The following is a 13,910-nucleotide window of genomic DNA, read 5'->3' as shown; positions in this document are numbered from 1 at the left end:
AGATGGTTCGAGCTCTTTCGGCAAAGCGACGGAATGATGAATTTTCTCTCCCTAGCTCCATGCCATCGAGTTCACCGAGTAGTGCTATACGCATTACGTCGCGACGTCCAGCCGACTGCTTCAGTCGGAATAAAGCGGCCTTATAAGCAGATTCTCCTCCGCCAAGACCCTGCACGATTTCGAATTGATGTCCCCGTAGTCGGCTCTTCAAGACAGCAAGCTTTTCTCCAGGTGCGATTCGTTGATCATGAACCATCGAACGTAGCAAATCCGACCACCAAAACCAATCGGTTGCCCTTCCGGAGTAGATGGGAAGCTCCCTGCGTGCTGCCGATTTTCTAGAATATGACCAATTGGCTTCTTCTAGGCCGTTGCAGTACCGGTCGATCCAGTCGTCTGGTGCCTCTTCTTCTCCATCCTCTTTGGTCGGTTCTTGAGTAGAACGGTCCGTCTCCCCAACCGTGGAATGGGCTGCTGATGATGGTTGGCGCTGAACCGCGTCGCTTGGCGGCATCGGATAGTTTGCTTGCTTCCTTATTTGCCAAATCGGCTTTCTTGTTTACTTCTTCAAGTTGTTTTTGCAGCTGGGCAGCTTCCTGTTGGGCCTCCGCCGCTCTTTTCTGCGCTTCAGCAAGCAATTTCCCCGACTGAGTCTCCTCATTGTCGGGTGCAGAGGGGCGGTTCGCCAGTGGTAGGCTCTTGACTGACTGCATGCCGGACCCGACTGAAGATTCGTCATCGGCTCTTAGAGTTACATAAGCTTCAACATCTTCTTTCTTCGACTCGATGAGCGTAAACAGGTCGATTTGGATTTGAGCCTGTGTAAGGCGCTTTTCAGGGGCTTGGAAAGGCGCGCTTACTTCGAAGAATAACTCGGATTATCAGGCCGAACTAAGTTTATTGTTTAACACTACACAGCATACAGGGGGAGTAAAATAGAGATCGACTTACAACTGGAGCCACAAGCAGTTGAGGAGTGAGGGGACTAGTCTAACTCTTGGAGGGTGCAACGGGAGTTTATATACTGATTCCCGCGTGGCCATATTTGAATAGTTGAACGTGTCGGCCATTGCAGTGATTCCAAAATGGCGGGACAAAATGATCATGGTTATTAATAGAAGAGGAGCATGAAGGGGGCGGGTTTACATACGGTACAAACGGTAGATATGCACTCTTCTGGTCAGTCTCGGCTGCGCATTACAAACCTCCTTCCTTTGAAAAGACACGCCCTCGTGTCTAATCAATAGAGGTTATGACAAAGGCACGGGAATGCAGGTATGGATTAATAGTATACATTTTTATTCATACGAATTTAGATTGGGTATTACGAATTTCAAATATAAAAGACAAAGTATAAAGAACAATTAACCGTTGGCCCGGCGGTATATAAAATTTTGTTTTTCAAAATTGTCTACTGTTTCTACCATTTGACTACAAAAAGTTGTTTATTATTATGATAATATCTTAATAAAAACGCCGGAGGATACGCTGGCGGTCTTGCTGGTATACGGCCATTAGCCGCGCTTGCGTCTCTAAGAATTTTTCGCTTAATTCCATCAACTCGCGTTGCACCTGCTGATGCTCTTGTAGAAAGTCGGGCAGGCGGCGTGTTGTGGGTGGTCCGTACAATGAATCGTACGATGGGGGCAGATGACGTCCGTGATGGTCAGGCGGAGGGGGACTTCCGGGGGCCATCGGGATGATTCTCGGTGGCTGCACGTAATTCTCCTGTTCTTCCATGGACACTGGAGACGGGCTTCTTGGAGTGTCCGGGATATTCCTTTGATGGCGACGAGCATTCCTTTGCTCTTTCATCGCTTCCTCCATTCGTCGGAAACTCATTTCCGCGAGGCGTTGCACGTCCTCTGAAACAGGCCGTGCTGGCGAGAGCTCACGTCGCCAAGTCATTGATGGAATTGTCACAATTTCACTGGTTGTTTCACTTGTTGTTGCTCCTTCATTTCTAAATGAATTGTTTACTTCACCATTTGTTGCACTGTTTAACAATTGGCGTCCGCGTCCTCGACCGTACATTTTTGGTATTTGTAGAGAAGAGGGTTGATGCAAGACTGAACTTTACTTTTCTTTTCTTTTCTTTTACTCACTTTTATTTTCATTATTTTATTCTTTTGACCATTTGATATTTGATCTTAAAGAAACATTAGGTCAGTTTCTAGGTCACTTTGTCCTTCATCTGGAAATAACTGCTGAGTGTCCAATTCTGGTGCATTCGGGGGGTATGGGGCAATTGTATCCAGATGGCAGTTTAGCTAGAATGGTCACTGGGGAGTCTTGTTCGTTGTTGAGTAATTTTATTCTTGCGCCTTTGTGGATGAGGAAATTGGCCAGTCCATTATTTCCAAAAAGGGAACAATAATGCAGTGCCGTGTTTCCCTTTTCGTCTGCGGCGTCCAGAAGAATACACGTTTTTATGTTGACACGTTCGCCATTTACGATGATTACATCAGTCGAATTGAAGTCGTCATTAAAAAAAATAGGATCGACTGGCGTGTCTGTGTCGTCGAACAGTTCCTTTGCTGCTTCCGTGTAATTAAAACTTGCCGTTATGACTAGCGGCGTTTGTCCTCTCACATCTAGGGCGTTTCTGTCCACGTACTTTTCTTTTAGCATTTTAATTGCCGCTAGATTGTTGACAGAGCATGCGATGTGAAGAGGTGTTTCGTCATACATATTTCTCGCATTGAAGTCTGTTGTGCGAGAGGAAATTATTTTCAAAAGTGACACGTTTTCGTGGCGGCAGGCCATGTGAATTAGCGTATTATGTTGATTGTCTCTTGTTGATGCATCAAAGTGGACACTATGCCACAGCATGTCCACTGCTCTTTCGTTGTTGTACTTAATGGCAATTGTCAAGGGTATGTCCCCGTAAATGTCTTTGATTGATCCTTGGGTTTTATCTAGAAATTTGTGCAAAATGCAAGGGCTAGCATTCATGCATGCGTAATGCAATGGCGTTTTTCATTCTTTGTCCTGTTTGTTGTAGTTCTCCGATGATATCAATAGGATGTGCAACATTTTTATTTTATTTTGTTTGACTGCTAGTATCAGCGCACTGTCTCCTTCGTTGTTTAATATTGTCGAATTGAAATATCGATTCTTCCTTACCGCTCGTCCAATTTCTATGTTGTTTAGTTGCACTGCAATATGCATGGGGGTGTTTCCTTCTTTTGTACGAGCGTTCACGTCTGCGCCATTTCTTAATAATTCAAGCACTAATTTGTGCGCGTTTGCTTCAATGACGTAGTGGGGTGCTGAATAGCCTTTTTCGTCTTGAATGTTAATTGAAGCCTTCTGCGTAAGTATTAAACTTGCGAAGCTATAGGCTCCCAGTTGGCTTGCAATTATCAGAGGTGTATCGTTTCGGTGGTTGAAAATATTGACGTTTTTCTCTGTTTTGACTCGTTCAATGAGACGGTTAACAGATTTTCCTCTAGTTCCAAACCAACTTGCCGTGCTTGCAATTCGACTATATGTCATATTTATTTTATTGATTCTCACCGGAGCTTGTTTGTTAGATATTGCTTCATTTACTGCTTTGTCCATTTCTTTTGTTGAGTTCTTTGCTTTATTTTGGATGAGGACTTCCATATTTTTGCCGTGTGACGAGTTTGCTTGCATGATGGGGACTGATAATTTTCCGTTATTGCTTCGTATCCTTATATAGAGATATTTGTCGCCTGGGTGTTAGCCCTTTTTTTTTTATTTGTCCGCGGGAGGTTAAAGGTTAAGTCTTTGTTTTATGGGGGGGGGGGGGGGAACGGCCGGTGCGCTGGGGTCGGTAAAAATTTGGCTTGCGTGTCCGTTTGGTTATATTCTTTTTTTTTTAAACAAGACTTTCGTCGTTGTTGGTCTCTGCGCGTTTCCGCTCCAGGCTTTCTGCACGTATCAGTTTTCTGTTCGCCTGCAGTTGCTATGCGTAATGTTCGAAACGTTGTTTTGATCTTAGGGTTCGACTTTTTATAAAAACAATTATTGTTAGCATGCAGAGAATAATAAAGAACAGAATCGAGATGACTGCTATCAGTCCTTTTCGGATACGGTGCCATAATTCAAATTTTCCGAATTTAGATTCTGCCTCTTGGTTCATCGTTACGGATGGACTGGCATCAGTAACTTGAATTCGAGTGATCAAATCGTTAATTGAATTAGTTTTTTCGTATTCTTGTTTCTGATAAAATTCGTGATGATTTAGCTGATAATTTGCTTCATTGTCGTTTAATTCGTTGAACTTTGCTGTTAGTCGGAGAGTTGATTGGTGAATATTTGGGTGCACATACGCCCAGTCATTTAATTCTTTCTTCCACATAAATGTTTTTCCATTAAAGTTTACAATTCCATCTTCCCAAAAACATTCTGAGAATGGGTGTAATGAGAATCCGTCCTTGCCGATTGTTTGATTGTCGTAAAATGGTTCGTATCCACAGGCTGTTTGTTTTGCTCCGATGGTGATATTTATTGCACTGCACTTTTGTACGAGAAACGCTTCACCCATAGGTTTTAATCGATGGCACATTGGGAGGTTATTTGCTCTTGCTCCAAGCAATCCACTTGATTCTGATATGAGAGAAGTTGCTTGACGAGCCATCTGTAGGTTATTGCAGTAGATGCGTTTTAATTCATTTTCAATAATATTCTCATTTGTCACTGATTGGTCTTCTACGTATTGGTGGTGTTGTAGCAGAAGGGATTCTTTTGTGTCCACACTTTCTGTTATATTAATTTCTGGCATTCCGAATATCCATTTCTGGTGATTTTCTCCGGAGCAAATGTTCATAAATACACTTGAATTATCGTTCATTTGTAGGCATCTTGTGTTTCCAGTGATTTCTAATGAGTCTGGGTCCCATTTCAGTGAGTACAAATTACTACATTCATCCATGTGATGAAAGAATGGTGACATTGCGATGCATATCTTTTTATCTGAGTTGTTTTTGGGTATTATATTTAACTTGTTATCTACAATTTTAAATTCTCCTCCGGTCAAGTTACTGCACTTCGATGGTGTTCTAATTTGAGGGTTCAAGCAATATTTTTTTTCTACGTTATAAATGTGGGACCAATTTTTGTTTTGTACTTGGAGATATGCGCCATCAACGTTTTTTAGTTTGTGGAGGGTAAAGTCGCAGATGTTTTGCGTTGCCGCCGTGTAAATGTAGTCTAATTGTCCTGGGGCATCTACTAATTTGTAAGTGTTGTCGTCTATTTTTGTGATCGTGCCTGTGCTTTTTATTTTTATTTTAATCTTACATTCTTCTTCTAGATTTCTTTTTGGTTGTATCCATGCAATGACTGAGTCCTGATGGTACACAAAAGTTTCTCTAGGTTTTTCTTTCAAAATTCCGAATGGAGATGTAGTGGGGCAAGTTGCGCAATCTTTTTTCAATGATATCTTTTGTACCATACAATTATTGGATGTGAAAGATACTTTTTGCATCCAAACGCCTTCCCCGTTTGGGGTTGACGTGAATGAAAATTGAGTTTCGTCTCCAATCATTTCATTTTCTCTGCATCGTTTTGTTTGTTTCATTCGCCAACAGTCGTTTTCGGAGAGATGCTGTATTTCTGAGGTAAATACAGTATCAAAACCTCCGAAAAAGAATCCGTCGATCGTTTTTCTTTTCAACCATGCTTTACAGACGTACCCTTCCCATGACATGTGTGGTTCTTCTTTTACGAAGAATTGATAATATGCTAGGATTGGGTCGTCTTTCTTCTTATTTCGACAATATTCAGGTTTTTCGGTGTCCATTATTCCAATGAATTTTGGTTTCTTGCAGTCGCATACTGTGATATTTAAAGACGAAGATGGGGTGATGTAGACGATGATGATGATCAGGATGATGATTGAAATGAATTTTGCCATCTGTAATGATTTCTTTATTAGTTTGGTCTGAAGCGATCGGGCATGCGGATTGTTTTTCTTAAAGAGTATCTAGGCTCCTCTGACAGGTTAGGCTCTTTAGTGGAGATTTCACTTGTTTTTCTTTTCTTTTCGTCTTGTTTCACTTCTTCTGGGTTTTCTGTTATCGATTTGTTTTTTTTTATTTCTTCTGCTGTTTCTTCTGGCGACTTTCTTTTGTGAAAATGTTTCATCCTATCCGCATGTACTATCATCATCTTTTTCCCGTTGTCTGCGTATATTTTATAGTTAACATTCCCTTTTCTTTCTTTCACAGTATAGGGGCCTTCCCATCTCATGTTGAATTTTCCTGGCGTATTGGCCATTTCTTTTAATAGGATTTTGTCTCCTATTTTAAATTCTATTCTCTTCGTATTCCTGTCGTAGTAGGCTTTTTGCTTTTCCTTAGCTTCCTCTAGCTTTTCTTTAGTGATATCGAGTGCATCGTACCACATTTGTGAGAAGATCATATTTACATCAGTCATGTTCCGGTTTCGGACTGGTTTAATCATATCTTGGGGCTCGGTTGCTTCTCTGCCATACATGAGATAGAAGGGAGTGTATCCTGTACTTGAGTGGACTGCTGTGTTATATGCAAATGTTGCTGATGGTAAAAAATCGGACCATGTGGTTGGCTCCTTCGATACGTAACTGGCAATTATATCCGCTAATGTTCTGTTCACTCTTTCAACCATCCCATCGCATTTGGGTCTATACGCGGTTGTTTTTAGTCGAGTGATTCCATACTGTTTATACATAATATTCATTAGCTCTGATTGGAAATTCGTACCTTGATCGGTCAATACCGTTTCTGGTACTCCATGAATTAATACTACATTATTTACAAACGTTCTTGCTACTGTCTCCGCTGTTTGATCTGGCATCGGTGCCGTGATAATGTACCGTGTCAGATATTCTCCCATTACTAGAATATATTGGTTTCTTTCTCTTCCTGATTCTACTAACGGTCCCATGATGTCCATGGCCATTGTCTGCCATACATCTTTTGGGGGAGGAATCGGGTTTAGAGGTGCCTTATTTGCTCTTACTGCTTTCCGTTTAGCGCAAATTTCGCATCCTTTAACATATTCTTTGATATCTTTTCCCATCTTGTGCCATTTAAATCTTCGTTGAATCCTTGCTGTCGTCTTCTTTATTCCAAGGTGTCCTGCGTATGGACTGTCATGGAATCTTTTAAAAATTTTCTCTTTTAAGGGTTCCGGGACCAGGATTCTTCCTGCAGATGTACCTAGTAGGCCATTTTCTAGCTCTACTACTTCTTCTTCATCGTTGTATACGTTGTCTTCATCTGTAAGATATCCTTGATCACTATCTTGGGGGCTGTCGTCGATTGCATTATCCCTAATCGAAATACTATCATCTTCTGTTTCTGATTCATTAATTAATTCTTCTTTCATTTTCAACATTTTCTTATATTTTTCGCGCGCGCGCCTGCAGTATTTATCTTTCTCTTGTTCTTCTGCGAAGTTTATGGTTGTCAGCGCATTTATCACTGGCGTTTGCTCAGGTTGCGCCTTAGAATTGTTATCTGGTTCTGAGGCTGAGCATTTTGGTTTGTTTTTCCAGATCGATATTCGATATCAATATCATAATCTTGCAGGCATAAAGCCCGTCTAGCTAGTTTTGCTGAAGTATCTTTCTTCCTTAATAATTCTCTCAATGGTTTGTGATCACTTAATACTTGAAATTTCCTTCCGTATAGGTACGGGTAAAATTGTTTCACCGCATGCACTATTGCGTACGCTTCTTTCTCAATGGTACTCCAGTTTTTCTCAACATCATTCAGATGTCGGGAAGCGTAAGCGATGACGACCTCCTTCTCTTCGCCATCTTCTATATGTTTTTGGCTTAAAACTGATCCTACACCATATCCGGACGCATCTGTATGAATAAGAAACTCTCGCGAAAAGTTCGGATAGCGTAGGATTGGTGGATGGATCAGACACTTCTTTAAAAATTGGAAAGCTTCTTCTTCTTCTTCCTTCCATTTCCATGGGTTATTTTTCTTTGTTAAAATTGTTAGTGAATGGGCTCTATCAGCAAAATTTTTAATAAATTTCCTATAATATCCGGCTAGACCAATAAAACTTTTTAATTGGTTAACTGTTTTGGGAGTTGGGTAATTTTTGATTGCTTTTATATTCATGGGATCGGGAGAGATTCCTTTTTCTGAGATTACGTGTCCCAGGTATTTAACTGATGTTTGCAAGAACGTGCATTTTGACAATTTAATTTTCAGTCCTGCTTTCTTTAGTAAATCTAATACAATATCTATGTGCTTTATATGCTGCTCTATGGAAGTGGAGTATATGATAACGTCGTCCAAGTAAACTAGCGCGAATTTTTTTATTACTGGTTGTAAAATTTGATTCATCAAACGCTGGAATGTAGAAGGGGCATTCGTCAGACCAAAGGGCATTCTATTATATTCATAGTGTCCGTCTTCCGTCGAGAAAGCGGTTTTCGGCCTATCCTTTTCGTCTATCTCAATTTGCCAATACCCGCTGATCAGGTCGAGTGTCGAGAAAAATTTTGATCCGTAAAGGTAGTCGATTGTTTCATCGATTCTTGGAAGGGGGAATTGGTCTTTCGTTGTTGTCGAATTTAACTGACGGAAATCCATACAAAAACGGTACCCTCCTCCTTTCTTTTTAGCTAGGTGGATAGGTGTGTTGTATGGACTTGTACTTGGGCTTATAATCCCGCAGTCAAGCATTTCTTTTACTTCTTTTTGAATGACACTTTGTAAAGCTCTTGCTTGTCGTCTAGGTCTTTGGTAAACGATTTGTCCTGTTGTTGGGATTGAATGCTTACTTCCTTCTGCTTTTCCTAGTTCGTATAAATTTTCTGCTGTCATATCTTTATATTTATCTATTAGCTTCGTTATCTTATCCCTATGGATTTCTAACTTTGGGTCTTCTATATTAATTGTTGCTGCTGTCGGTTCTTTTACTGCAACTTTTACTCCGGCTAATGTTATTTTATAATGTGTTAATCTTTTTACTTCATCGTCTATTGTAAACGTTTTGTTGTTAATTGTGTAAGTTAACTTTTTTTTTCCATCATACGTGACAGCGTTTCGTGTTATAAAATCCATTCCTAACACGCAAGTTTCTGTTAGATTGGGTATAACATAAAACTGTTGATAAATCTCATCCTTATTCGCGTCTAGCTTTATCGGTAGGTCATATATTCCTGCTATGGTCATGCTCTTTCCACAAATACTATGGAGTTTTTCGTCCTCCGATTCAATTTTATTCTTTTTTATATCCTTGGCTAATCTTGAAAAGAAATATTCTGAAATTGCGCTCACTGATGCGCCAGTGTCTACTAAAGCTTGTGTTACTACATTATCTATGCTGATTTCTACATGAAAAAGTTTATAACTAAGGTTATTTGGGCGTTTTCTTCTTAGCTTTTTTAGTTGGTGCCGTTCCGCCCGGTTCCATTTCGGAAATTGTTGAAATTTCTGTTCCTTGGCTGATTTGTTCTCATGCCAGGTTGATTTCGTCGGTACGTTTGTTGTCCGTTTTGACGTGCATTTTGTTGTGCGAATGGGCTTGGTTTTGCCCTCCAGCACTGTCTTGCCAGGTGGCCTTTCTTGTCGCATACGTAACATCTTCTAGATTCGTATTGCTTTTGATCTCCCCAATTTGATCCTTCGTGGTCTCTTCTGTACGGAGTTGGTGTGTTGTATCTTCGTTTATTTTCAGGCGTCTGGCTTCGGCTTCTGTTGGGTGATTCACTTGCGAAGCGTAGTCACGGTTTTGGCTGGGCCATTTGCCGTCTGTATTTGAGATTGTCAATCTATTTAGTGCGTTTATAGTTTTCTCTTCTAGTTGAACTGCTGGTTGAGAAATCGGTGTTGTCATCAGTTTTTGGATCAGCCCTTTTAGGTTGCTTATTTCTTCTTTGGTTTTTTCGGCTTCTTCTGACATTACTGTAACGGCAGAAGACAAATCTTTATTCTTTGCTATTTTCTTGATTTCTACAACTTTTTCGCATTCTTCGGCTAGTTCTACAGTTTCTACGTATGTTGCATCGTGTATATCGGGCCTATTCCAGACGAGGTCTGCTATTTGTGTTTTCAGGCCGGTTAGCAAAACGCCTTTCTTTGTTTCATCACGAAGTGCTACGGTTGCCACCTGTTTCGGCACTTTTTTTCGGCACTTCGATTTCGTCGTTTTCGGCACTGTTTTTGTCGTTTTCGGCACTGTGTTTGTCAATTTCGGCACCGCCGCCACATTTAGTTCCAGGCGTCATGTTTTTGGGAGGGTTGCCAGGAGTGTGTGTTTTTCCGTTTCGGCACTATATTTTTCCGTTTCGGCACTATGTTTTTCCGTTTCGGCACCATGTTTTTCCGTTTCGGCACTATTGTATTTATTGTATTTATTATTAGATTTATTTATTGGATTTTAATAAAATTTTGTCAAAATTTTAACACCCCAAATTGGAGTGCTGATGCTTTAAACCACTCAACTAACTAGACATTTCAATCTGATAAAGTTGGTTAGACTAGCGATGACTCCGGGATGTTAGTTTTCGGATTCTGTTCCAGTTTTAGTTTCCGTTTCGGCATCGTCGCAAAATTTGTATTCCACCAGGTGTCGTGTAAACACAAATAAACACACACCGTGCCAACCTTACACCAACGCCTACTGAAATAACGGCCCATCAGCTCGCTATCTCCCTGTTGCCGAATGGTTCCCAGCCCCTACCCCTTCCCATCCCCTACTTTTCATAGGAAAAGTTCCACATTCCATGGAAAAGTTCCACATTCCATGGAAAAGTTCCACATTCCATGGTATACCATGGAATGTGGAACTTTCTGAAGGAACTTACGCGACCCTCTGGCTATGAAAAGTAGGGGATGGGAAGGGGTAGGGGCTGGGAACCATTCGGCAACAGGGAGATAGCGAGCTGTTGGGCCGTTATTTCAGTAGGCCATGCCTTACACACACCACATTTTAAAAAAATAAGAAAGCAGAACGGCACACCCTAGAAGGCTCTACCCCCCAAAAAGCTATTATCTAAAACCAGTCAGAGCGCCCCTAGCGGCCTGACGGTGCAATAGCGCGGATAGTAAATTGACATGAATAAATCGAGTGATTTAATCACATGATTATTGTCCAAAAAAACTTCCATACGGGTGGCACAGAATTGGTGCCGAAACGGTGAAATTTGGTGTCGAAACAAACAATAGTTTTTCATGTTCGAGGACGTATGGTTTGCATGGGGTGCCGAAACGGTTGAAGTTGGTGCCGAAACGATCGAAATTGGTGCCGAAACGGTCAAATTTGGTGCCGAAATGGATAATATTTTTTCATAATCGAGGAAGTGTGGTTTGCATGGGGTGCCGAAAACGACGAAATCGAAGTGCCGAAAAAAAGTGCCGAAACTGGTGGACACCAGTGCTACCACGTCATCATGATTACTTGTTGCTGCGTTAACGCCGTATGCAATTCTGTAGGTGTCGTCTATTCTGGTTTTAAAATCTCTGACTCGTTCTTTTTCTTCTTGTTTGAGGGTCTTTAGTTGTTCTTTCTTTCTTGCTTTTGTCGTATTGTCCGCTAGGCCGTCTAGTATTGCTTGTTTCCATACTGTATAAGTAGCTCTGTCGGCGTCTGTTAGGGAATCGTTGAAGTTAGCAGCTGATTTGCTCATTCTTTCTTGGAAAAAATGTAGCTTTTGCTCGTCCGTCCATGCTGCATGTGTCGCCATACGTTCGGCTAGTTTGAACCATTCTTCGATCGCCATTTTTCCTTCGATTTCCCCGGTTAATGTTGGTATCTCCTTCTTTACGCTTTGCGCATTTATAAATACTAGTCCGGTCTTGAGAATTTCAGCTTGTCTCTCTACTGCTGCTTGCCAAGCGTTTATAGCTACATCTGTGAGGGCCATTTCGTCGTCGTCGTCGCTGTCGTCAAAAATATTTCCGGCTTGTGCTCTGTATCTGGCTACCTGTTGCTGTTGTTGTGCTTGATGTTGCCTGGGCGGCAGGTGCACTTGCCTGGGGGGTTGTGGTTGAACTTCTTCTTCTTTAGTTTCGACCCTTGCTATATTTTCTTTTGGCTGCTTTCCCTTCAGGGGTTGGTTTGTTTTCGGTTTTTGTTCTTCCGGGTCTCCTGTGTCTCTGTGTACGTTACACTGCCTACACTGTTCCTTGTCAGTTGTTATTGATAGTACGATGGGGGCGTGACACTTTGCGCACTCTGTTTTCCTTTCTTCTACTCGAGTTGGAAGGGCTGTCGCTCCTCCTTCAGTCTCGTCGTTTGAATCGAGTAAGGTTACTGTACGTGGTTTCGCCGTGGCGGCGTTAGTTTGATTAGGCTTGTCAGGGCCTTGTGATGTTGCTAGGTCTGTTTCTTCAACTGCTCGTTTCTTTGTTTTATATATGGTAACCGTTGGGTCTATCAGTTCTGCGTATTTAGCTCTCAGATTCTTTATGTCGTTCTCTAGATTTTCTATCTCTTTTGGGTCTCTTTCATTTGGTCGGGTGGGTTTGTTTAGTATATATTGTATTCTGATTTCTGCTGTTGATATTTCTGTTTTTATTTTATTTTTTAGTTTTTCTAATTCTTCCGGGGACAATATTTGTTTAGTTGGGGAAACTACAGAGTCGCCTTCTTGTGTCTTAGCCTTACGGAAAAATTTTGGTATTTTGTGCATTACTTACATTTGTGTTGTTCGGATTGGCACGTGCACCAAATGTAAGGCGCTTTTCAGGGGCTTGGAAAGGCGCGCTTACTTCGAAGAATAACTTGGATTATTAGGCCGAACTAAGTTTATTGTTTAACACTACACAGCATACAAGGGGAGTAAAATAGAGATCGACTTACAACTGGAGCCACAAGCAGTTGAGGAGTGAGGGGACTAGTCTAACTCTTGGAGGGTGCGACGGGAGTTTATATACTGATTCCCGCGCGGCCATATTTGAATAGTTGAACGTGTCGGCCATTGCAGTGATTCCAAAATGGCGGGACAAAATGATCATGGTTATTAATAGAAGAGGAGCATGAAGGGGGCGGGTTTACATACGGTACATACGGTAGACGATATGCACTCTTCTGGTCAGTCTCGGCTGCGCATTACACCTGCTTCGCAAATTCATCAGCGTCGGACGGGTCTACCACCCATAGGTTGAGTCTTTCGAAAGTGGCCAACATGTCGTCAAGTTTGTTGAGTAGGCCTAGACAAGCTCTTGTTGATCCTCTTTCCTTGATGAGCTTTTCAATACAGCTACAGGTCATCTGGATCTGCTTACGTGTGGAATCACGTTCAATCGCCTCAGGTTGAGGATCTCGCGAAATGTTCTTGTCTTGTTGAATGGGATCAGCAGGGGGTGTCGATTCATCTTCACCATTTGCTGGTACTGTTCGAGAACGAAGTCTGGACGCAACCGTGTTGTCGTTTTGAGAAGCCGTGGCTGCCTTTGACTTCCTGCCTCTTGCCTTTTCAATTCTCCAAACTTGCAGGTCAAGAAAGTCCTGCTACGATCACCAATGTTTCAGCGAGAGAATGAGACGGTCGAGGAGGGGCGTAGGCCTATCCATTGCTTCTATTCGATTCACGGATTTATTCGTCAATATAGAAAATGGACAGAGCAAAAATACGCAAATTGCCTTAATTAAGACAGAATAAGCAAACACAAACTTCAATTGAAATAAAATCTAGCTCTCACCTAGCATCCACAATTAAGAGCCGGTCAATAAGGCAATCGTGGTCACAAAATGGCACAAATCAATTCTAGGGCCTAATCAGGCCTAATCTATGTACACGAGAATATGTTAGATCATCAAGCACATAAAACATACATATACAAAATTACCTTAAAGTCTCAAATGAATAATAGGGAGTCACAAGGTGAGAATTCACACCAATAAAGCACAGTAAGAAACGAGTTGTCAATGGCGATACACGCCCTAAAATGAACAAAGGCTACCTTCTATTTCTGCCAAGACACTTAATT

At 41.5% G+C, this 13,910-nt stretch overlaps 1 protein-coding gene across 1 annotated transcript; it reads right to left on the bottom strand.

Moving 5' to 3' along the window:
• Positions 1–2,190: 2,190 nt before the first annotated feature.
• On the bottom strand, positions 2,191–2,955 carry LOC124342061 (putative ankyrin repeat protein RF_0381). Its single transcript, XM_046795032.1, has one exon. The coding sequence runs from the start codon at positions 2,953–2,955 to the stop codon at positions 2,191–2,193; it is 765 nt and encodes a 254-aa protein (XP_046650988.1).
• Between the last annotated feature and the right edge of the window lie 10,955 nt (positions 2,956–13,910).

Source organism: Daphnia pulicaria, chromosome 6, assembly GCF_021234035.1.
Source record: "Daphnia pulicaria isolate SC F1-1A chromosome 6, SC_F0-13Bv2, whole genome shotgun sequence".
NCBI lineage: Eukaryota > Metazoa > Arthropoda > Branchiopoda > Diplostraca > Daphniidae > Daphnia > Daphnia pulicaria.
The sequence above is the reverse complement of the archived record's forward strand: the minus strand, read 5'-3'. Positions and strand labels throughout refer to the sequence as shown.

Bases quoted from the DNA above. Each gene is read 5' to 3' on its own strand.
- LOC124342061 (XM_046795032.1), bottom strand. From the start codon at position 2,955: ATGAATGCTAGCCCTTGCATTTTGCACAAATTTCTAGATAAAACCCAA.